Below are 24,348 nucleotides of genomic sequence, written 5' to 3'. Positions count from 1 at the left end.
CACTCAATGAAATTAAATAACACTCTTTTTAGCTACAGTGGCAAAATAATGATTTTTTTGATTTTGATTTTATTTCTTATATAGCTCAGAATTTAGGAAGTTACTTGGTTTGGCTGAGAACTTTTCAACCCCCCCTTGTAACTCATTGCTTCGTAGACTGTATATATTTGGATAACTTCAGTCCTCATTGTCTTCCTGACTCAATGGTTAAAGTAATAAAAAAATCAAATTACATAATAAAAATAAATTGTGTGATAGCTGCAATAGTCCATATTTAAGATAATAAATAGAAATAAAATAAAAACCAAAAGATAAGAAAAGATTATGGGGTCCTTTTATCAAGCCGCGCTAGCGGGGTTAGCGCGTCAGACATTTCATCAAGCGCTAATCCCTGCGGCAAGCAAAAAAATGAATGTCTGGTCAATGGAGGTGTTAGCGACTAGCGCGGCAGGCGGTTTAATGTGCGGTATTCCGCGCGTTAAACCCCTACCGCGCTTTGATAAAAGGACCCCTATATATTTTTGGGGGGCTAACAGTAGAGGTTTTTTTTTTTTTTTACTATTTTCAAAGGCAGTATTTTCTTTTTGGAGAAGCTAATCAAACATCGTGACTCAGATGTGAAGTGCTAGTTTACTCTTTCCAGTAATACTAGGACTAGGGGGCATACAACGAAGCTACTAAGTAGCAGATTTAAAACAAATCAGAGAAAATATTTCTTCCCTTGATGTGTATTAAACTCTGGAATTCATTGGCAGAGAATGTGGTAAAAGCAGTTAGCTTAGAAGGGTTTAAAAAAGGTTTAGATAATTTTCTAAAAGAAAAAGCCCATAAGCCATTATTAAGATGGGAAAATCCAATGCTTATTCTTAGGATAAACAGCATAAAATCAGTTTTACTCCTTGGTATGATGCCAGTTACCTGTGACCTGCTCCAGTGCATGCAGGGTCTTGTAGTGAGATTTTTTTGAGTTATCTGAGAAAATAAGAAATACAAGGCCTGGCATACAATGGTTTAAATGCCAAGCTTTGATTGAGCCTGTTCTGGTGAGCTGAAATTACCTAGTAACCCAAACACAGCCTGGGCTATATTATATGTATTAATCATCCTATTCTCCCAAGAGTGATATCCAGTGAACATTAAATAAAAGGTTAAAAATACTTTGAAAATAGACCAGATATACAGATTTCATTATTGAAGAAACAGAAATAAGGGTTAACAAACATGTCTGTTCAGAGGGAGTTAAGAAGCACATTTTATCTGGCAGGCTAGTAAGTTATAAGAGTTTAATCATTGGTTTTTATCTATTCTCTCATACTACAAAACAACAGGTTGCTAATGTGGCAAACTAAAATCCGGAAGCTTCTAAGTAACTGCTCTATGCACTTCTGCCTCTTATGTTTTAATATCAGCATAAAGAATGCTATGCATGTCCCCCCCCCCTCCCATTATACCAAGGTCTGCATACTCTCTGTCCTTTATTTTGGGACCCTGTGTCTCTGCTCTAATCTCTAACAAAATTGTAGTTGCTTGGTGACTTTTTTTTTTTTTTTATAAATGTACTGGGTCCTGTCCCTTCAAGCATATTGATGAGTGATGACAAGGCCTGGATATAAAAAGCCCCTGATATCAGACCTGAGCTATGCAGCAGCTCACCACCCAGAAGTAGCGCTGTACCCTGAGAGATAGCATGGGAGACATATTTTGAGCTGCAACTTAAGACTTAACCTGGATTTACTTTAAACAATCTAATCTGAACAAGAGAAAGAACTCAAAGCGAGCTTCACTTTTGAAGAAATGATGCAAAAAAAATTTGATTTCTATGCATCGGAATTCTGGGTACTGGGTACCCCAATTCCTGAGTATCATTGAGATTCTAGTGCTTTGCATGTACTGTGTTTACAACAGTCATAACACGATAACAAGAGCAAATGACTTCCCCCAGGTTATAGAGGGTCACTGGGAGATTAGTAAACAAATAGGTAGGAATATAGGGCTCCTTTTACTGAGTTACGCTAGCGTTTTTTAGCGTGCGCTCAAGATTAGCGCGCGTAAACCACGCACTAAACAAAAAAATACTAATGCAAACTCTATGGAGGCATTAGCGTTTAGCGCGTGCGCTAAAACCGCTAGCGCACCTTAGTAAAAGGAGCCCACAGGAAGGAGAGGATAGATTCCACCTAGCCTTGGTTCAAAGTCTCAAGGCACCTTCTCAGGCAAAAAAAATCCCGGTTCATAGTTTAAAGCGCGCGGGGACAAAGGCGCGCCGACAACCCAGCGCAGACAACTGAGCGCAGGGCTTGATCGCGCCGAAGAAAAACCGTATTTTAAAGGGCTCCGATGGGGGGTGTTGGTGGGGAACCCCCCCCACTTTACTTAATAGAGATCGCGCTGGCGTTGTGGGGGGTTTGGGGGGTTGTAACCCCCCTCATTATACTGGAAACTTAACTTTTTCCCTGGTTTTTTAGGGAAAAAGTTAAGTTTTCAGTATAATGTGGGGGGTTACACCCCCCACACTCCCCCAACATGGCAGCGTGAGGCAGCGCGATCCCTATTAAGTAGAGTGGGGGGGGGTATTCCCCCCCACACACCCCGTCAGAACCCTTTAAAATACGGGTTTTCTTCGGCACGATCAAGCCCTGCGCTCAGTTGTCTGTGCTGGGTTGTCGGCGCGCCTTTGTCCTCGCACGCTTTTGACCCGTCACCAAAAATCCCATATAAGCATTCTCCAAGTCTGAAGATTCAGTGGCCTCAATATTGTTCTCCTCCTTTAATTATATAACTGTACATCAAATTTGGTCAAGTCAGACACAACTATTCAAAAATTCTAAGGTGGGGAGAGGTTTGCACACAAGACAGATATCTCATAACCAGGACATATGATTCACAAACTGAGTTATGCAATACAGGCGCTGAAACTGATTATTAAATTAGATTAATGAATACAGTAAAGCCAATGCTGGCTAAAGTCATCCAAAAAACTACGGGGTCCTTTTACTGAAGCTACAGTAATGACGGAGGTGACGAGGTGACGGAGGTGGTTAGTGGAGTACCACAGGGCTCAGTCTTGGGCCCAATCCTATTCAACATCTTTATAAGAGACTTGGCAGAAGGGCTTCGAGGTAAAATAACATTATTCGCCGATGACGCCAAACTGAGTAATGTAGTGGGCAAATGCACAACAGACGAAGATTCAGTGCCCGACAACATGATGCACGATCTACTCCTACTGGAGCGATGGTCTAGGACATGGCAACTAAACTTCAATGCCAAAAAATGCAAAGTTATGCACCTGGGCAGCCAGAATCCATGCAAGTCTTATACCCTTAATGACGAGATCCTAGCAAAAACGGTAGCAGAATGAGACTTGGGGGTAATCGTCAGTGAGGACATGAAGTCTGCCAATCAAGTGGAGCAGGCTTCGTCCAAGGCAAGACAAATCATGGGCTGCATACGAAGGGGTTTCGTCAGTCGTAAGGCGGAAGTCATTATGCCATTGTATAGATCCATGGTGAGGCCCCACCTGGAGTACTGTGTGCAATTCTGGAGGCCGCATTATCGCAAGGATGTGCTGAGACTGGAGTCGGTGCAAAGAATGGCCACCCGGATGGTCTCGGGACTCAAGGATCTACCATACGAAAAACGGCTTGACAAATTGCAGCTATACTCGCTCGAGGAGCGCAGAGAGAGGGGGGACATGATCGAGACGTTCAAGTATCTTACGGGCCGCATCGAGGCGGAGGAAGATATCTTCTTTTTCAAGGGTCCCACGACAACAAGAGGGCATCCGTTGAAAATCAGGGGCGGGAAACTACGAGGTGACACCAGGAAATTCTTTTTCACTGAAAGAGTGGTTGATCGCTGGAATAGTCTTCCACTACAGGTGATTGAGGCCAGCAGCGTGCCTGATTTTAAGGCCAAATGGGATCGGCACATGGGATCTATTCACAGGGCAAAGGTAGGGGAGGGACATTAAGGTGGGCAGACTAGATGGGCCGTGGGCCCTTATCTGCCGTCTATTTCTATGTTTCAATGTACAGTAAATGTGAATTAAGCGCTCCTCTTATTTGTGGCTTTCCCATATGCTAAGGCCACTTGTGCTGCAGCTAGAAAATGGCCGACTTTCCCATTTTCCTAATTAATGGCCATGCGCTCCTCCACATCCCCTTTTTCATACCCTTGCTCTCCCTTCTTACAGCGGTTGGTGCTCAGCGGCTTTTTGACTGGCTCCTGCACATTCTCGCAGGAGCCAGTCAAGAAGGGGGGGTCTCAGGTTTGCCGACCGACAGTGGGACTGGTGAAATTTCCAGGACCCGTGGGAACCCAAGCGGCCAGGGAGTAAGGGAGCGGTGGTGTCCCTACAAGCAGCCAAAAGAGCAGGAGTCCAAGGTCCAAGGCTGATTAAGTGTTCTGGTACTTCTATTACCTAGAATGCTTAATTTTTGTTATTGTCACTATTATTTTGGTAGAAACATATTTTCAAGCCATAGGGGTCCCTTTACTAAAGCGCGCTAATTGATTTATCATGCGCTAAATTCTAAGACGCCTATTATATTCTATGCATTTAACGTGCGCTAATCTTTATCGCGTGCTAAATCAGTTAGCGCGCCTTAGTAAAAGGACCCCATAGACTGAAAATGTTGTAATATCTGACCTTGCTTAGGAAAGGAAAGGAAAGGAAAGGATGATTAATAATCTAGAACCTGGGAATGCAATTTTTTAAACTACCATACAAATCCTATATAATAAAACCCTAGCCGCGCATGCGCACTCCTACCTGCGTGTTCCATTTTCCCTGTTCCGTGAGATGTAGGTTTGTAGTAATGTAATGTAATGTAATTTATTTCTTATATACCGCTACATCCGTTAGGTTCTAAGCGGTTTATAGAAAATATACATTAAGATTAGAAATAAGAAAGGTACTTGAAAAATTCCCTTACTGTCCCGAAGGCTCACAATCTAACTAAAGTACCTGGAGGGTAATAGAGAAGTGAAAAGTAGAGTTAGAGGAAAAATAAAAATAAAATAAACATTTTAACAAGACAGCATTGATCTAAATACTTTGGAAGGTAGAAGAGAGGAGAGAAAAGAATAGAAGCATGATGAAGTGATGAAGTGGAGCAAGTAAGTTTAGGAGGAGCGATTGACGTTTCCAGAAAGGGCTTCTTCAGGGAAGAGACTTGGCCGACAGTCCCAGGATGCCTATGTCTCCTCCCCTGAGATGTTCTCCCATCCATGCATTCCCTCCCAGACACACTGCCCGTGCCCCAGCCGCTCCAAGGAGGCTGCCCCAGATGAGGCCCACGGTGAATGCAGGATTCTCTCCTCTGCGGGAAAGCCGCCCGGAGCCGACAGTCGATCTTCTTAGCGGATTGCAGGGGGGGAATAGTTAACACTCTTGGTAGTATCGGGTCTGTGTGCTCTCGGTGGTTGTGGCTGGTCTCGTTGCTGCTTAGGTGTAATAGCAGTTGATCTCCACTGCTGCTGATATTTAAAAGCAGGCAGATTGATCTCTCCAATGGACTGCAGGGGGAGGAGTTCACACTCCTGGCAGGATCGGGTCTGTGGGTTCTTGGTGGTTGCGGTAGGTCTCGCTGCTGCTTGTATGTAAAAGCAGTTGTTTTTCTACTGCTGCTGATATTTAAAGCAGGTAGATTGATCTCTTAAACGGGATATAGGGGGAGGAGCTCACATGCCTGGCTGGATCGGGGCAAGGGCTCCTATTATAGGCAGCTGGTCTTGCTGCTACTTAGGTGTTAAAGCAGTTGATCTTCCTAGCGGACTGCAGGAGGTGTGGAGCTCACACTCCTGTCATGATCTGGTCTATGGGCTCTTGGTAGTTGCGGTTGGTCCCAATGCTGCTTAGGTGTAAAAGCAGTTGTTCTCCCACTGCTGCTGATATTTAAAAGCAGGTAGATTGATCTATCCAATGGAATGCTGGGGGAAGATCTTATATGTCTGGCTGGATCGTGGCAAAGGGTTCCCGGTAGTGGCAGGAGTGCGCATGCGCGGGTCCCCAGCCTTACAGCACCTAACTACACTCGCCGGCAGGACTGGCCGCCAGCGCTGGACTCCCTGCTTTGGTAAAAGTAAGTTCTTTGCCTTGCCGCCCCCCCCCCCCTTCCCTTCCCTTCCCGCGGTCCCGACTCCAAACCTGCCGACTCCAGCAGCGTCTGCATCACTCTACACACGCTGCTTCGGGGCCATAGAAGGCCCCGAAGCAGCGTGTGTACAGTGCTGCAGACGCTGCTGGAGTCGGCAGGTTTGGAGTCGGGACCACGGAAAGGGAAGGGGGGGGGGGCCAGCAGCAAGGGACTATGAGAGTCGACCAGACTTCTAGCACCCGTTAATGTAACGGGCTAAAATACTAGTTATCTATATTCTTTTACAATCTACCTTTGGGCTTTCACTGTTATTATTGAAAACTTTAGCTCTTAACCTATTTTAAGAATCCTTCTAAGAATGCCTATGTGGAGATCACATCTGTTTGTCTGTGCCCTAGCTTCAGGACATAAACTGCCAGACGGAATGTACTGGTACTGTATTTCAATATTCAATATTATGATTAAAAAGTATGTCAGGAATTGTTAATGGCTATCATTTTCTGGCATTGTTTTTTTTTTTTTTTTTTTCATGTTCTGGAAGCTTGTTATGCATGCTATATGAGGAAGTGCTGAAAAGTTCTCAGCCCAACCAACTTCCTATATCACGTGTTATTTTGCCACTATAGCGGAAAAGAATGTTATCTTATTTCGTTAAGTGCCTGTTTGCAGAAACAAAATTTTATGCTTTGACATTGTTTCAGATCATTGATTGAAACATATCCATGTCATTCTCGTCTTGGTTGGACTGAGAACTTTACAGCACCCCTTCGTGATGACTTTGCGTGTGCAAAACCTGCCTGTGCATTGCTAAAGGGAAATAGCATATGGTCTGCATTTTAGATCGGCCATAGAACAGACTGAATAGAAGAATGGCTCTCCTATACATGTAGTCAAAATGGGTACAGACTTTCTTATGTGTCAGACTTAGATAGATTAACTAGAATTATAATTTTTGAGTGTCATATTCTGAGAAATCTATTGTATTTCATATCCATACAAACAGAAAATGTTCTTGGCATCAAATTTTGAAGACTAATAAATTAAAAGAGAAAAACCTATCTACTCAACACATTTATCTATGCCAATCAATATTTATAGTGTGAGAAATTCTTTATTTTGAAGAAAAATCAGATCAAGCTTTTCTTGAACTACCTTTCATGGCTTCTTTCACTGATGAATCAATGGGAATAATATTCTTCTCCACCAGCTCCAAAGGACCTGGTCTGAGAGCAATTTTTTCATTCAGGTCATTGGCAAGGCGGGCTCTTTTCAGTTTCACTTGAGCAGTCTGAATGGTCCCTTCTGCAGCTGAGTCTAGAAGCCGAAATCACAGGAATCAGTTCAACGGCATGAATCCAGTGTCTATACAATATGTGGTCTTCCTGGATCTATTTACTCCAAGCTTGCATTATACGAGGGGCCACTGGAAAGTTCTCAGCCCATCCAAGAAGAGAATGATGTGGAGCCATGAAACTTACAAGTTAGTCCACACTTTACTTGACATTATTCGTTTCATTTCATATCATTGAAATGAAAAGTGTCATGAAAACTGTGGAATAACTTGTAAGTTTCATGGCTCCACATCATTCTCTTCTTGGCTGGGCTGAGAACTTTTCAGCGGCCCTCGTAAGCTTCTTCTAAGAGAAGAGCAGAAATTATAGAATATAGTTACGAAACACTACAGGACAGCGCTGTTCATTTATCTAATTGAATTCCACTTCTCTTCTACTGAGATCTCCACTCACTCCTTCTCACTCCACTTAATCCGTATTTTTATCCTGTACCTAATTGCACTATGATGTTTTCCCTCAGGCTCTTCAAGTTCTCCTGCTTCTCTTTAACTTCCAATACTTCCTTATTCCTGTTTAGACTGGACTTTCTCGGACATCCGAAAGTGTGAGATATTTAATGCATTGTTCCATAAACTCTATGATTCTATGCAGTCTTTCAGGAGTGCAATTAGAACCCCCTGGAACTGGCGTTGGAAGTGAGTGGATGGGTGAGGTGCCTGTTCAAGGTTAATACCTTGTGCACACTTCTTTATGGGATTTAGAGATGTTTAAACTATATCGTAAACCTCTCTGGCCTGGAAAAGTTGAGCAGTTATATTAAGCATTGACTACATTGTATTACTGTTTCTATATTGTAAGGAGAGGTGGTAGTGTCCTGATCTTAGGGTAGTCCATTTATTTCTTCCCAGTTCCTTTCCTTACTAGTATTGCTCTCAGCAAACACGCTCTTCTCTGGCGGAGCAGGTTTTCCATGGGGGAAAGGGATTTCCCCGTCAAGGTCCTAAGACAGAAGTTCCTCCAAAAGATAGCTCAGAGCTTGAAGTGGAGAGCTCTATCTTGCTTTACTAAACTCAAGTGCAAAACAATTATGCTTCTGAGGGAGTCTTTCAGTGCTGGGGGAACACTGTAAACTCCATCCTCCACTATATCTGTGTCTGCGATCCCTTTAATATGATCAGTTAATAGGACAATTGGCTTCCTGCATACTGAGGTTCAGTCTATCCAGAATATAGTTTCCCTTTCTTCCTAAATCTCTACCTACTCCTCTTCACTTTTTACCGTTCAAATACTGACAAATGTTCTACTCTTTACAACTCTTGAAATGACTAATGTTCTTCCTTTGTAACCCCCCTTTCATAAATCTTTTGTAATCCGCCTTGAACCGCAAGGTAATGGCGGAATAGAAGTCTGTAATGTAATGTAATGTAATATAATCTTTCAGGTAAAAGATCTCCCTGGGACTCGTGTTAATATACTATATTTCCTTTAGGGATCTAGATGTAATCATGTACACACATTGCTCTTAATTGGAAGCATCCATGTGTGGAAATGGATCCCAGACAGGAGACAATCTCATGCATACAGGGTTACCATTTTTCGTGCCGCAAAAACCTGGACACGTGGCTGCGTCCTGTTCTGCCTCAGGCCCCGCCCTGTTCCATCCCGGCCACTTTCAGGCCCACATTCGGCTCTGCCCCGTTCTACCCCAGTCCCTCCCAATTCAGCCTGCAGCCCTGCCCTCACAAACATAGAAACATAGAAGATGACGGCAGAAAAGGGCCATAGCCCATCAAGTCTGCCCACTCTAACAACCCCAACCCCTTGAATTTACCCCCCTAGAGATACCACATGTGTATCCCATCTACATTTTTACCCCCCTAGAGATCCCACATGTGTATCCCATTTCCTTTTAAAATCCGGCACGCTGCTGGCCTGAATCACCTGAAGCGGAAGTTCATTCCAACGATCGACCACTCTATCGGTGAATAAGAACTTCCTGGTGTCGCCATGAAATTTCCCACCTCCTCTCTTCTTCCCCGACAAACTCCAGCCACATCAGGAGGGCCTGGAGCATGTGGGGATGCGTGTGATGTCACTCGAGCGTGCTCAGACGGGGCCGTAGCTTCTCGGGGCTTTCCAAAACCCGGACAAACTGCCAGGTTTTGGAAAGTCCGGCTGGGACCCCAGACAGTCGTCTAAAAAGAGGACATGTCTGGGTTTTCCTTTACGTCTGGTAACCTTACATACACGGTACATCTGGGGGCTGGGGTGCTATGAGGTCCTAAGTGCTACTCTACTCCTCACTCAAATAGTAGGCAGAACAGTGGCTAAAACCTCTGTGTAAGGGACTCTTTATACAGAGTACAGAAAGAGAAGATCCTCAAGTATCAAGATTTCCAAGTTTCCAAGTTTATTCATATTTGTTATACCGATCATCAACATGCATCTGGTCGGTTTACAATGCTAAAATAATATAAAACATAAAATTTTAAAAATAAAAAGGATTGGAGGAAACAAGATTAAGATGATAACATAAACGATACAGAAGGAGATAGGGGAAGGGAAGGGAAGATGAGTAATTACATTAAAAAAATAAAAATAAGAAGAGGTATGAGTGGATGGGAAGGAACATCAGGGTCGCTTCATAGAAGCGGTTCTCATGAGGGAAAGGAAGAAGGACGCTGCAGTTGGAAGAGCAATTTTATTTTACTGTTTTGAATGTGTCCATAAAGGTTTTAAGATTGGTTTTAAGTTTATTGAGAGAATTTTCATGACGGAGGTGGGATGGCATAGCATTCCAGAGTGTATGAGCTGTGACAGAGAAATTTGTGTTTCTGATGTAATAAAGATCTTTAATCAAGGGAACGGTTAACAGGTTCTGGTCAGCGGATCTAAGGGTCCTGGATGAGGAGTAAGGAATGATGTATTTATTGAGGAAAACTGGAGAATGGGTAAGTTTGATTTTGAAAACAAGCAAGAGAATTTGATATGTCGTACGGTGTGAGATTGGTAAGAAATGCAGCCCGAGACCAAGAAAAAAATGCCAGAAAGATACAGAAATACTTTCCATCATTTTGGGTGCCACAGGCTTGATCAAAAGAATTTCCCAAGAAATCTAGAGATGTTTCAATACATGTTACGAACTCCAGAGGGAAGCTCCCTTTGGCATAATGCAAGTTTTATGGTGAGCGTTAGCAGTAAATTTAAGACAGATCATACTCCACATGTCTTGACCTACGAGCAAGGTACATTCATGCGTATTCTATGTATGTTTTATATTCCACCCATATTATGAAAAGATTTGTAGTGGATTACAACCGATAAAAACCTCAGCATCTGAGGGATGTACATTTCACATTTACATAATTAACTGTTCTGATAATACTGTAAGTAAGATGGAACTTATCTCACCCCTTGAGGTAAAGCGTTCCAAATCTTAGCACCTTGGTAAGAAAAGGAATGATCATAAAAGGATTTTAATCAAATATTTCTCAAACATGGGTAACCTATTTGTAAAGTTTGTGGGAAGTGAGAATTTAAGCTATAAGCTGGAAATGCAAGCAATTTAATAACCTCTTCATAGTTTTCACCGTGAAGAGGTTTATGAACTACACATGCTAGTTTATATTGAATCCATATATTTATCGGCCAAGAATGGACTGACATTATCAAATGTACCCTGCCATATAGTATGCACAAAACGAACCTATTTAGAGAAATTGTCCCAATGACATAACATACTGAAATGGAGGCCGAAGGATAGGACCTTCACACATTCAGGTTCCAGTTAGGAGTCTGGCTCTTCACTAGGGTACAAATTGGGCACTCAGCAGTCCCTGCTTACCCTGTATTCTTTCTTCTCCAACCTAGTATGGTTCTTGGGGCAGGAGTATACAGAACTAGTAAAGGTGCTTGCATTTTTTTTTTCCAGTTCTACATTTCATTTTTATGTAATGTTTTTCCAGTCTCCCTCCTTGTGAAATATCATTGCTTAGAAGGGACTGTTTTATGTATACAATAGACGATGATATTTGTTGCTTACAAATTTAATTGATAAAAAAGAGACTTGCAATTAAAGAGTGTCCGTACTGTGCTTTTACTGTACCGTAAGTGTTGCCCATTACACACAGCTGAGTCACTGACAGTAGACATTGTATCTACCCTATACAGTTCTCCCCCGAAATTCATGGGGGTTCCGTTCCAGGAGCCCTCATGAATTTTGAAAAACCTTTTTTGCTTGTCAAAAGGCAGGGGAGGCAGGAGAGGGCAACTGGCACGCCAGCGGGTGAAGAAAACCACTCGCGGTCTGCTCCGTCCGCGCATGTGGAGATGCCCTCTGGGGGTGGGAGCGGAACGGGGCGTGGCCATGGGTCCAGATTTTCCCAAAGGAAAAATCTGATAACCCTACGTCTGGCAGAGTGTGGACGTATCGGCAATGACAGTGCATGACAGTACGTAGCATGGCAAGATAGTACTTAACAGCTAGGGTTACCGTAGGGCTCCAGAAAAAGGAGGACAGATTAAGACCTCTGGGTTTTACTTCCATTGAAAGCAATGGAGGTGAAACCCAGATGTCTCAATCCGTCCTCCTTTTTCTGGAGCTATATGGTAACTCGAATAACAGCGCATGATAATATGTGTTATGTATGACATGGTATGGACAGTATGGCAGTATCAGTGATGGTTGATCTTGTTGTGTAGGCCAGTGTTTCCCAATCCTGTCCTGGAGGACCAGCAGGCCAATCGGGTTTTCAGGCTAGCCCTAATGAATATGCATGAGAGAGATTTGCATATAATAGAAGTGATAGACATGCAAATCTGCTCCATGCATATTCATTAGGGCTAGCCTGAAAACCCGATTGGCCTGGTAGTCCTCCAGGACAGGGTGGGGAACCACTGGTGTAGGCAGTGGTATTTAGACTGGAGCGATTTTACAGAAAGTTAGAGGAAGAGGCGCATTTTTATTGTTCAATGCTGGTCACTATTCAGGTTGTAGTATTGAATATCATAAGAACATAAGAATTGCCCTACTGGGACAGACCGAAGATCCATGAAGCCCAATATCCTGTTTCCAAGTACCTAGCTAGATCCCAAGTAGTCAAACAGATTTTATGCCGCTTATCATAGGAATAAGCAGTAGATTTTCCCAAGATACTTGGTGATTAAAGATACTTGGATACTCAGTGATTAAAGTACTCAGTGATTAAAAAATACATACACTGACCTCAGAGCCAGAATATTGACTGTTATTTTTCTACCGTCTTCCTCTTAAGAATCTCAGTAAAAATTGCAGTTTTGAAGAAGCAGGGAAAAGAAGAAAAAAAAAAGATTGCTAAAAATCCAAGATGGCCGCTGGCACCAAATTCACGCCCAAAATATGATATTTCTCACACTTCCCAAAGTCCAAAAATGGCGATTTCAGAATTTTTCAGGAGGGCGAACCCAGGGGAACATGCAGAAACTCACAAGCTGTCAGCTCCTTATACCCACTGTGACCCGATATACTGGATCTACCTGCTCACAGCTCTTACTCAGTAGCTGAATAAGAATTCACTGACACAATGCTGGGAATGCTCTGACAAAGCTGGTCTTTGGGCTGCCGGTCAGACTCCATTGTCTGACTATGCCTCCACCCCAACGGACCACCGGAGGCGCAAAAATGCAGTCAACATGCTGCGGAACACCGCTGAGCCCCCTAAGCATGCCTAACAGTCTGCGCTCGACCCCTGCTTTAACAGAAGGTGAGATTACTTCAGAGACAGCCCTGAGTTCCAAGGAAAACTATGCAGACTGACTAACAGGTACCCAAAAGGAATCGGTCTGTCAGCTACAGACCAAAGTCTGTGAATTCTCAAGTAGGCAGAGCTCCAAATTTGCTTCAAAATGCAAAAATACCCACAACGGGGATAAAACTACATCAAATTTAAAATAAAATGGGGAGGGCAGAAAACTCACAGCTGCAGACATGCGTAAAGAGGAAACATTGTAGAGAGCGCTAAACCAATCAGTGAAGTACTACAGAGTAGAGAATGACATGGGGAAAAAATTGTCCCCGTCTCCGCCCTGTCCCTGCAAGCTCAGTCCCCATCCTGTCCCCGCAAACCATCTGATCCCATTCGCACAAACCATCTCACTTCTGTGTTCCTATTTTCCCCATTTCTAATATTTCCCCATTGTATCTAGCATTGACTCCCCTGTGTCCATATACCATCCCCATGTATCTCCCCCTTTATGTCTCTGTCCCTATACCTCCATGCACATAATTTCCCCTGTTTCTGTTACCTTCCTCTACCCAGATTTCCTCTCTCTTCCTCACCAATGTGTCTCTCTCCTCTCCAAACCCATCTAGCTTCTTTCCCTCTTTCTTCCCCTGCTTCCAGCATCTAGCACACCTAGGCTGCTCCCTTTGATTGAAGCTGGAGAAGCTTTCACTAGCTGAATTACCATGGTGATATGTCCACATGTCAATCACAAAACAGGCTAAGGAAGGAAGAACGGTCAGTCCCTCTAACCCACGGATGTCAAAGTCCCTCCTTGAGGGCCGCAATCCAGTCAGGTTTTCAGGATTTCCCCAATGAATATGCATGAGATCTATTAGCATACACTGCTTTCATTGTATGCTAATAGATCTCATGCATATTCATTGGGGAAATCCTGAAAACCCAACTGGATTGCGGCCCTCGAGGAGGGACTTTGACGCCCCTGCTCTAACCCATGAGATGAAAAGCGTTCTCAGTGATAGAACTTCAAGTTCATCCCCGTTCTCATCAAGCTCAGAGTTAGCCTTACCTTGTAGAATGTGCAGGTTGATCAAATCAGACCTCTCGGGCCGGTTCCTCATCTTGTGTTTGACACAATTTTCAGTCTGCACAAAAGAGAGAGTGATTTATCTATATTTTGCAATACATGAAGAAAGAATTATAAAACACATATGGGTCAGTGTTTAAAGTCATTGATTTCCAAGGACACCATGGAGATAATTATTGAAGGAGCCACCAGTTTTCTAGCCATTTTTGCATGCACCCATCTAGGTGGAGTGTGGATGCACACTTATATATATATATACACAAGGGCTGATTCAACTGGCAGTGGTGAGCAGATTTTTGGCTGCTGCTGGTGTTATTCATGGGAATTCAATGTCGGGCCATATCCGGGCACTGCCGTTATACAGCCAGCTATCTCCTATGTGGTTTAGTGCGATATTCAGATCTTAACCACTTAAGCAATACCACATAAAGATATGCAATCCAATTTGACTACTAAACTTAGATTACTGAATATCGCACTATGCCAGTGGACCACCCACAAAACAGATGGGCTTGAGTTTAGCGGTGTATTAGATTGCATTACCATTTGTATTCCGCCAAAGCCCTTATGAGTTCATGGCAGATCACAGTGAATTCAATCACTGGAAACAGACCCAGTTAAACACAGTGGACTAACAAATTCCTTGAAATACAAATCATAACCAATTTCAAAATAAAAATGTGTTAATAAAAATGGTTTTAAAAGCTTCCTAAAACTCCTCATGTCACTCACTAGGGAAATGCAATCGCCGGAACGCGCAGCCCGGATGGGGGTTCACTGCGTCTCATTCCTGCCCGAAATGTGATCAGGCTCATGCTTCTTTGGGCCATATGTTTTGGGCTTGCCCCAAAATTCTGCAGTTTTGGAGACATCACGGACAGTATATTATGACGCTCTGGGGGAGGCGCTGGCTACCGCAACTGAGAGCATTATTTGGATACTACAATATAGCCACGCCCAAGCCCAGGGGAATGTCAGCATTCGTTACTAGAGTGCTCTTGATGGGGAAGAAAGCTATACTCACTAATTGGCTGTCCCGTGATCCCCCTTCCTATGCACAATGGAGATCACTGATGATAATCCATGCTACGCTGGAGCGGAGACTGGTGGGAGACTTGGATCGTGGACCAGGTCGTAGATTCTGTCGGACCTGGGAATGCTTCTGGCGAGATCTCACACCGCATGCTCGTAGTTGACTATTGAATCTTTAAGTTGGACTCAGACTCTCAGTTATATCTATAGAAACTGGACTCTTGGGGTGGGGAGGGATAGTGAGGGGGGGGGATGTGATTGCACTGTTGTTTACTGAAAGATTATTGTATTTGTTTGTTTATAATTGAAATAATAAAAACATTTGAACATAAAAGCTTCCTAAAAATCATATAACGAACTTCTGATCTAATTAAAAACGGTAAGTCATTCCCGATTAGAGGTGACTGGTAATGAAAAAAGATGCATTCCATTGTGTAAGTGACCTAATTTGTTTTGGGGAGTGGAATTGAAGGTAAAACTGCTTCCTTAAGCATGTCCTGATCTACCTACTGATAAGGAGACTAATTCCTGCAGATACGACGGTCCCTGGTCATATAAAATATTAAAAAATTGTCACCCAAAGCTTAAAATTTATCCTTGCGCGTATTGGCAGCCAATGTAATTTAATAATATATGATGGTGATAGTCAGCGGTGTTAACCAGATAACTGCTGCTGAATGTGAACAGATAGCACCATATAAGTGATTTGGCCATCTAGAAGCCATTGCTGGATGATTATTTATTTATTTTAAAAAAAATTTATGAATCGCTTAAATCTAAGCGATGTACAAAACATTTACATCCACAGTTTCAAGCACAAACAGACATTATAAAGGGCCTGTTTTACAAAGCCGCGCTAGCGGCTGCAGCGCGGTAACGGCCCCGAAGCCCATAGAGATTTAAAGGGCTTCGGGGCTGTTGCCGCGCGGCAGCCGCTAGCGCGACTTTGTAAAACAAGCCCATAATGCAGTAAACAAATAAGTCTTCCCCACAAATTTCCTCAATACAGAATTCTTTAAATCTAAAACAAATAATAACCACAGAGTAAGGCGTCCACAAACAATTGTGTTTTTTTCACATTTTCTTAAAAGAAACATGATCTTTGCATAATCTCATTATACCTGGAATACTGGAATTACATCACTTTGAATGTGAAACCTATAATGTCGCCCTACCTTAAGAAGGACATGGCGATACTCGAGAGGGTCCAGAGAAGAGCGACAAGGATGATAAAGGGCATGGAAAACCTTTCATATGCTGAAAGGTTGGAGAGGCTGGGGCTCTTTACCCTGGAAAAGTGGAGACTTAGAGGGGACATGATAGAGACTTATAAAATCATGAAAGTCATAGAGAAGGTGGAGAAGGACAGATTCTTCAGACTAACCGGGCCAACAAAAACAAGAGGGCATTCAGGAAAAATTGAAAGGAGACAGATTCAAAACGAACGCTAGGAAGTTCTTCTTCACTCAGAGGGTGGTGGACACCTGGAATGCGCTCCCAGTGGAGGTGATAGGGCAGAGTACAATATTGGGCTTCAAAAAGGGATTGGATGACTTCCTGAAGGAGAAGGGTTATTGAAGAATACAGATAGAGGGTAACTATACAGGTACTAAATGAATAGGGAATAAAGAATTTAGGTTAAGGACCACTTACAGGTCATGGACCTGGGGGGCCGCCGCGGGAGCGGACTGCTGGGCACGATGAACCCCTGGTCTGACCCGGCAGAGGCAATGCTTATGTTCTTATGTTCTATAAGGTACATATACATATATCTCCTGATTAAAGCAAGAACATTTATACCAGTTCTATGGTGGGCATAAACACATACACGCATTTTCTGTGTATGTGTCTACTTTTCTGCAAAGAATAGGCTAAAAACAGTCACCTGCTAGCAGTGGCGTAGTGAGGGTGAGAGGCGCCCCTCCCTCATCCTCTTCTCTGCTCCATGCCCCCCTTCTCTGCCCCTCCTGCCATGCGCCCCTTCCCTTCTCCTGTACCTCTCACATTCCCAGCGTGAGCAGCATCTCCAACTTGCTGCCCGCATCGGCGCTGGCTCTCCCTTGGATGCCACTTCCTAAGCAGGAGACCCGGAAGTGATGTTGGAGGGAGAGCAGATGCTGGCGTGAGCAGCAAATTGGAGTTGCTGATCATGCTGGTAAAGAGCTAGAGGCACGGTATGGGCAATTGACACACGCACATAGCGGGGGAGGAGCGGGAAGGAGTGGGGAGCGGAGAAGAGGATGGGAGCTGGTGCCCCCACCAAGACGACGCCTGGGACTGACCGACACCCCCCCTTACTATGCCACTGCCCTCAAGCCCCCAGATTTTACATATGCCATAAGAACATAAGAATAGCCTTACTGGGTCAGACTAATGGTCCATCAAGCCCAGTAGCCCGTTCTCATGGTGGCCAATCCAGGTCACTAGTACCTGGCCAAAACCCAAGGAGTAGCAACATTCCATGTTATGATCCAGGGCAAGCAGTGGCTTCCCCCATGTCTTAATAACAGACCATGGACTTTTCCTCCAGGAACTAGTCCAAACCTTTCTTAAAACCAGCTACGCTATCCGCTCTTACCACATCCTCTGGCAACGCGTTCCAGAGCTTTACTATTCTCTGAATGAAAAAAAATTTCCTCCTATTGGTTTTAAAAGTATTTCCCTGTAACTTCATCGAGTGTCCCCTAGTCTTTGTAATTTTTGATGGAGTGAAAAACCGATCCACTTGTACCTGTTCTACTCCACTCAGGATTTTGTAGACTTCAATCATATTTCCCCTCAGCCCTGAAGAGCCCTAACCATTTTAGTCTTTCCTCATATGAGAGGAGTTCCATCCCCTTTACCATCTTGATTACTCTTCTTTGAACCTTTTCTAGCGCCACTATATCTTTCTTGAGATAAAGAGACCAGAATTGAACGTAATACTCCAGATGAGGTCGCACCATGAAGCAATACAGGGCCATTATAACATTCTTAGTCTTGTTAACCATCCCTTTTAAAATAATTCCTAGCATCCTATTTGCTTTTTTGGCCGCCGCCACCACACATTGGGTAGAAGATTTCATTGTATTGTCTACGATGAAACCCAGATCCTTTCCTTGGGCGCTAATCCCTAAGGTGGACCCTAGCATCCGGTAACTGTGATTCAGGTTATTCTTCTCAATGTGCATCACTTTGCATTTGTCCACATTAAATTTCATCTGCCATTTGGATACCTAGTCTTCCAATTTCCTAAGGTCCGCCTGCAATTTTTCACAATCTGCATACGTTTTAACAACTTTGAACAATTTAGTGTCATCTGCAAATTCACCTCACTCGTAAACCAGATTTGCACTTAGATTTGTGTAAAGAAGACAGTGCAAATGGACAATGAGCACTCCACAAGAGCCAGTAAGATGATGAAAAGTCTTATTTATTTCAGTCTTGGATGTACAATAACATGGAGAAAAAAAAAGACCTCAGTAGATACTGTGCTTAATTAATAAGAGCATTAGCTACAAATCAAATAAGCACAGCTTAATCAGTGGTCATTAAGAAAAACCTCCACAATAGTTGTCAGTACAAACAAGCCCAAACCAACTCCAGGAAAACTTACAAATATGATGGGACATTTTGGGCAAGATGTCTACAAACCCAGCAGAAGAAATTTTTTGGGGGATTTTTCTCATTGAAAGGATTTATGAAGACTCGTGTTGAGATATGAAGACTTTCTTCTGTCCCTTTGTTATTTGTACAACATAGAGAATATTTGTGAGTTTTTCCAGAGTTGGTTTGGGATTGTATGTACTGATAATTATTGTTGGGGGGGGGGTTATGACCAATGATTAAGTTGTGCTTATTGGGTTTGGAGCTAATGCTGTTAGTACCGTATTTTCACGCATATAACGCGCGCGTTATACACGATTTTACAAACCGTGCATAACCATGTGCGTTATACGCGTGAGTGCATTTTACAACTTTTTTTTACATAAATCCCCCCCCGACGTCCAATTCACCCCGCACGACCGCTCGCACCCCCACCCCGAAGGATCACTTGCACTCGCACCCGCATCCGCACCCCCACCTCGAAGGACCGCTCGCACCCCAACAGCCTCCCCACCCCACCCCCATCATGGAGAAGCTCCTACCGTTGTCCTGCTGCTTCCTCTGCCGGCGATCCCGGCCCTTCTGTGAGCCCTGCGTCTTCGCTGCTTCCTCTTCCGGCGGTCCCGCCCTTTCTCTGATGTCAGAGAAAGGGCGGGACCGCCGGAAGAGGAAGCAGCGCAGATGCAGGGCTCACAGAAGGGCCGGGACCGCCGGCAGAGGAAGCAGCAGGACAACGGTAGGAGGTTCTCCATAATGGGGGGGGGGGCATGGGGAGGCTGTGGGGATGCGAGCGGTCCTGCGGGGGGGTGAATCGGACATTGGGGGGGCATCAGGCTTTCAGGGTGGGGACAGGACTTCAAGGGGGAGAGGAGAGTCGGGGCGGGCGAAAGGAGAGTCGGGCGGTGACGGGAGAGTTGGGGCGGCATGCGCGGTATACGGGTGTGCGCGGTATATAAAAATTTCTTTACATAAATTACAGTTTCCCATGCGCTATATCCGTGTGCGCGTTTTACACAGGTGTGCGGTATATGAGTGAAAATGCGGTAATTGAGCACAGTATTCACTGAGGTCTTTTTTCCCCACTGATATATGTTGGCAGCGATTCCCTCTACCTGTCTAGAAGAGAGTGATTTATTTATTTTTAAAATTTCTATACCATTTTATTCCAAAATGGTTTACAATAAAGTTACATACATAAGATATTGAAATAATTCAGAACAGATAAAAGCAAAGGCAGAAAGATTCAATCCTTATAATTAGGTCAAATGCTCAAAGAAATGCATCAACAAATAATTGCATTTTTAGCAGTTTCCTTAATGAACTTCTATCACCACATTTCTGAATTTGGCCAACAAGACCTTTCCACAATTTTACTCCTGCACATGAAAAGGTCATAGCATTCGTTTCTACATGTTTATTGATTTAGTTGAGTTAAAGAGTCCCCCATTGTAAGCAGCCCTTTGTAGGATGAACTTCTTTCTATATAGGGGCAATTCTATATGGGGGTACTGAAATTAGGTACCCTGAAATCTGTGAGCTAATATCTAAGCATACAGGTGATGGGCGTTTTCAATAGGACCTCCAAGTCTGAGATTGGCCGTTTTGGGCAAGATGTCCGCAAACCCAGCAGAAAATTGTATTTTGCTGTTTTTATTGTAAACCACTTGAAAATATTTTTTGGGCGTTAAGTGGTATATAAAGTTATTAAATCAAATCAAGTCACCTTTGTGAACTTTCCATATAGATGTCCTGTTACAAAATTAGCCCCCCCCCCCAAGAAACATTTGACAGATGTGATAAGACCAGCAGTAGAGAAAAAGATCTGGGTGTCATCAGCGTAAGCATAGCATTTGAAATCTAAAGATGTCATTCAATTGGGAGGAGGGTGGGAGAAAATGATTGTTTTATGTATTACTTGTGTAGTTAATAGTGCGTTTTATGCAGTATTTTATGTTCAATTAATTATATTGCACTGTTGAAGTTTGAAAATCAATAAAGATGAAAAAAAATGTAATTCAATGTGTGGACTAAGAACATAACGAAAGGGTGAGAACGGGGAGACAGTAGCATACAGGAAAAAGGGAAGCCGAAAAAAATGGCAAAAAGATCGAGTTCAACAGAGGTGAAATGTGCTGAGAAGTGAAGGTAGTTTACTAGTGCTAGAAGCTGTGAGGGTAGAGAATTCTCTCCTAGTTTGGCAGGAAAGACATGATTCGATTCGTTAACTGTAAAATCTCTTAACGATGTAAGGGCATTTGAGGTATAATAGGTGCTCGGGATTTACTGTAAGCCACTGTGTAGTGCCAGTATCAACAAATGCAGTACCAGGCAGCCTACAAACCCCGCCCTCTTCGCTGCTCTCCCCCCATCTGTTCCTTCCCTGCCCCTTTCCTTTCCCCGCACCTCTTTAATGTTCCCAGCACGTGCAGCAACCCCAATCTGCTGCTCGCGCCAGCGTCGACTCTTCCTCTGACATCACTTCACGAGCGCGGGTCCAGGAAGTGATGTCAGGGGAAGAGCCGATGCTGGCACGATCAGCGAGTTGGGGTTGCTGCTCGCGCTCGGGACATTAACGAGGAGCGGAGGAAGGGAAGGGGTGTGCGTGGGGTGGTAGTGGTGGTGGGCGGGAAAGGAGCGGGGGGGGGAGCAGAGAGGAGGACAGGTACTGGTGCCCCCACTAAGACAATTCCCAGGGCAGACCGCCCCCCCTTACTACGTCACTGGGTAGCCACATTGGAAAAAGAATTTAATATACTGCCTTTCTGGTGGTTACAAACAAAGCAATTTACATATTATACACAGGTACTTATTTTGTACCTGGGGCAATGTTGGGTTAAGTGACTTGTCCAGAGTGACAAGGAGCTGCAGTGGGATTTGAACCTGGCTCGCCTGGTTCTCAGTCATCTGGTCCTCCAATCAATGTTAAAAGCAGGGCAGGAAAGCAGAGGCCTCCCCACGTATAGGGTTACCAGATTTTCCGTTCGGAAAATCTGGATCCCTTAGACCAGGGGTGTCAAAGTCCCTCCTCGAGGGCCGGAATCCAGTCGGGTTTTCAGGATTTCCCCAATGAATATGCATTGAAAGCAGTGCATGCAAATAGATCTCATGCAGATTCATTGGGGAAATCCTGAAAACCCGACTGGATTCTGGCCCTCGAGGACCGACTTTGACACCTGTGCCTTAGACCCACTCTAGGCCCGCCCAGTTCCAACCACCCACGCCCCTTCATGCCCTAGTCCCGCCCCAGCCCCACCCCCTGCTGCCTGCTCTGGTCAGGCAGGAGGGCACGTGTGCATGCGATGTGATGACGTCACTGGCATGCATGTGCTCATGACATCATTGCGTTGCCCTGCTGCCTGACGACGATTTTGAGGGACATGGCAGGGGAAATCCGGACATCTGATAACCCTACTCATGTACCTCCCTTGCATTTACCTGTTATGCTACTTTCACATGCTATGACAGAATACCATTTAAATGTGCACTAGTATTCTGTATATTACCACACACAAAGTTCAAGTATAAGGAGAAATGGAACTTATATACCACCTTTTTGTGGTTACACAATCAAAGCAGTTTACATATGGACAGGCACTTTGTACCTGGGGCAATAAAGGATTAAGTGATTTGCCCAGGGTCACAAGGAGCAGGGATTTGATCCCACAACCTCAGGGTGCTGAGCAGTAGCTCTACCACTAGGCCACTTCTCACAGCAGATGTCCTATTATAGAATGGCTTTTATAACATCCATGTCTAGCTTTATAAAATATTAAGGGCTCCTTTTACTAAGGTGCGCTAGCGTTTTTAGCGCGCGCTAACCATGCGCTAAACGAAAAATACTAACGCAAGCTCTATGGAGGCATTAGCACTACGCGTGCGCTAAAACCGCTAGCGCACCTTAGTAAAAGGAGCCCTAAATGGAGAAGAATTAAAAAAAAAAAAAAAAAAAGCTGTGAAACGTGTCTTTGCAATAAAGCAGTTTGAAATATACAGTATACACGTACGCAAACAAGATACAGAGCTGCCCATACGAGGTAGGTGAAACTGTGTCAGAAAAAGGGAGAGGCACGTTTTGAGTCCTGGAAAAGAAATTAGATTATTCTACTGAAAGGTATTTACTAGCTTGATCTGATGAGGCTCTCTCCCCATGCTAACTGCATGAGTACCTCCTAAATCCTGCCCTAGTTATCTTATCTGACCTTCTTATGCATTGCATTAGTGACATTTGGGGACCAGCGTGTGCTGGGGATAATATTGTACTGCCAGGGACACTCTCCAGCATCCCCAGGAATCGCAGTGTTTGCTGAAGAGTGGAAGGCGCAGATATCATTGTGCTGACAGCTGTTACTTTAAATTAGCACAGAGGGCTGTGACATCCATTCTGCTCAAGTTCCTAAACACAAATGCAGCAATCTTTTCTTCTCTACCCTTCCGATATTTATTAGGGCTCAGAGGAAGTATTCAGGCAAAAGCTGCATGCCCCTAAGATCCAAAATAGCCTACAAATTGTGATGAAGACCCACAAGAATCTGAGGATAAGAACATAAGAATAGCCTTACTGGGTCAGACCAATGGTCCATCAAGCCCAGTAGCCCGTTCTCACGGTGGCCAATCCAGGTCACTAGTACCTGGCCAAAACCCAAGGAGTAGCAACATTCCATTATCTCAGAGTAAGCAAGATTCCGGAACCCCAAATAGTAGCAACATTCCATGCAGAATCCACAAAGAATAGCAACATTCCATTATCTCAGAGTAAGCAAGATTCCGGAACCCCAAATAGTAGCAACATTCCATGCAGAATCCACAAAGAGTAGCAACATTCCATTATCTCAGAGTAAGCAAGATTCCGGAACCCCAAATAGTAGCAACATTCCATGCAGAATCCACAAAGAGTAGCAACATTCCATTATCTCAGAGTAAGCAAGATTCCGGAACCCCAAATAGTAGCAACATTCCATGCAGAATCCACAAAGAGTAGCAACATTCCATTACCTCAGAGTAAGCAAGATTCTGGAACCCCAAATAGTAGCAACATTCCATGCAGAATCCACAAAGAATAGCAACATTCCATTATCTCAGAGTAAGCAAGATTCCGGAACCTCAAATAGTAGCAACATTCCATGCAGAATCCACAAAGAGTAGCAACATTCCATTACCTCAGAGTAAGCAAGATTCTGGAACCCCAAATAGTAGCAACATTCCATGCAGATTCCACAAAGAGTAGCAACATTCCATTATCTCAGAGTAAGCAAGATTCCGGAACCCCAAATAGTAGCAACATTCCATGCAGAATCCACAAAGAGTAGCAACATTCCATTATCTCAGAGTAAGCAAGATTCCGGAACCCCAAATAGTAGCAACATTCCATGCATAATCCACAGAGTAGCAAGATTCTAGAATCCCAAGGAGCAGCAACATTCCAGGCCTACCGATCCAGGACAAGCAGTAGCCAATGAGGATGTTAAGGCGCTGCTGGAATTATTCTATAATAATTCCCTACTGTAGGGAGAAGACAGAAGGAAAGTCTGCCT

The 24,348-nt window shown here is 43.9% G+C and overlaps 1 protein-coding gene across 10 annotated transcripts in view; it reads right to left on the bottom strand.

The window, feature by feature from the left end:
- MYOCD (myocardin) overlaps positions 1-24,348 on the bottom strand; it is a 157,723-nt gene that overhangs the window by 66,386 nt on the left and 66,989 nt on the right. For 9 of the 10 annotated variants that reach the window (XM_033962042.1, XM_033962039.1, XM_033962038.1 and 6 more), the window contains 2 exons: positions 14,183-14,258; positions 7,254-7,415 (listed from right to left, as the gene is read on the bottom strand). In XM_033962042.1, the coding sequence (XP_033817933.1) occupies positions 7,254-7,415; positions 14,183-14,234 (214 nt within the window). In that variant the 5' untranslated portion in view covers positions 14,235-14,258. The remainder of the gene's footprint in view (positions 1-7,253; positions 7,416-14,182; positions 14,259-24,348) is intronic. The other variant, XM_033962041.1, reaches the window with a different exon arrangement.

The sequence above is a fragment of the Geotrypetes seraphini genome, chromosome 10 (assembly GCF_902459505.1).
Source record: "Geotrypetes seraphini chromosome 10, aGeoSer1.1, whole genome shotgun sequence".
Taxonomy (NCBI): Eukaryota; Metazoa; Chordata; class Amphibia; order Gymnophiona; family Dermophiidae; genus Geotrypetes; species Geotrypetes seraphini.
The sequence above is the reverse complement of the archived record's forward strand: the minus strand, read 5'-3'. Positions and strand labels throughout refer to the sequence as shown.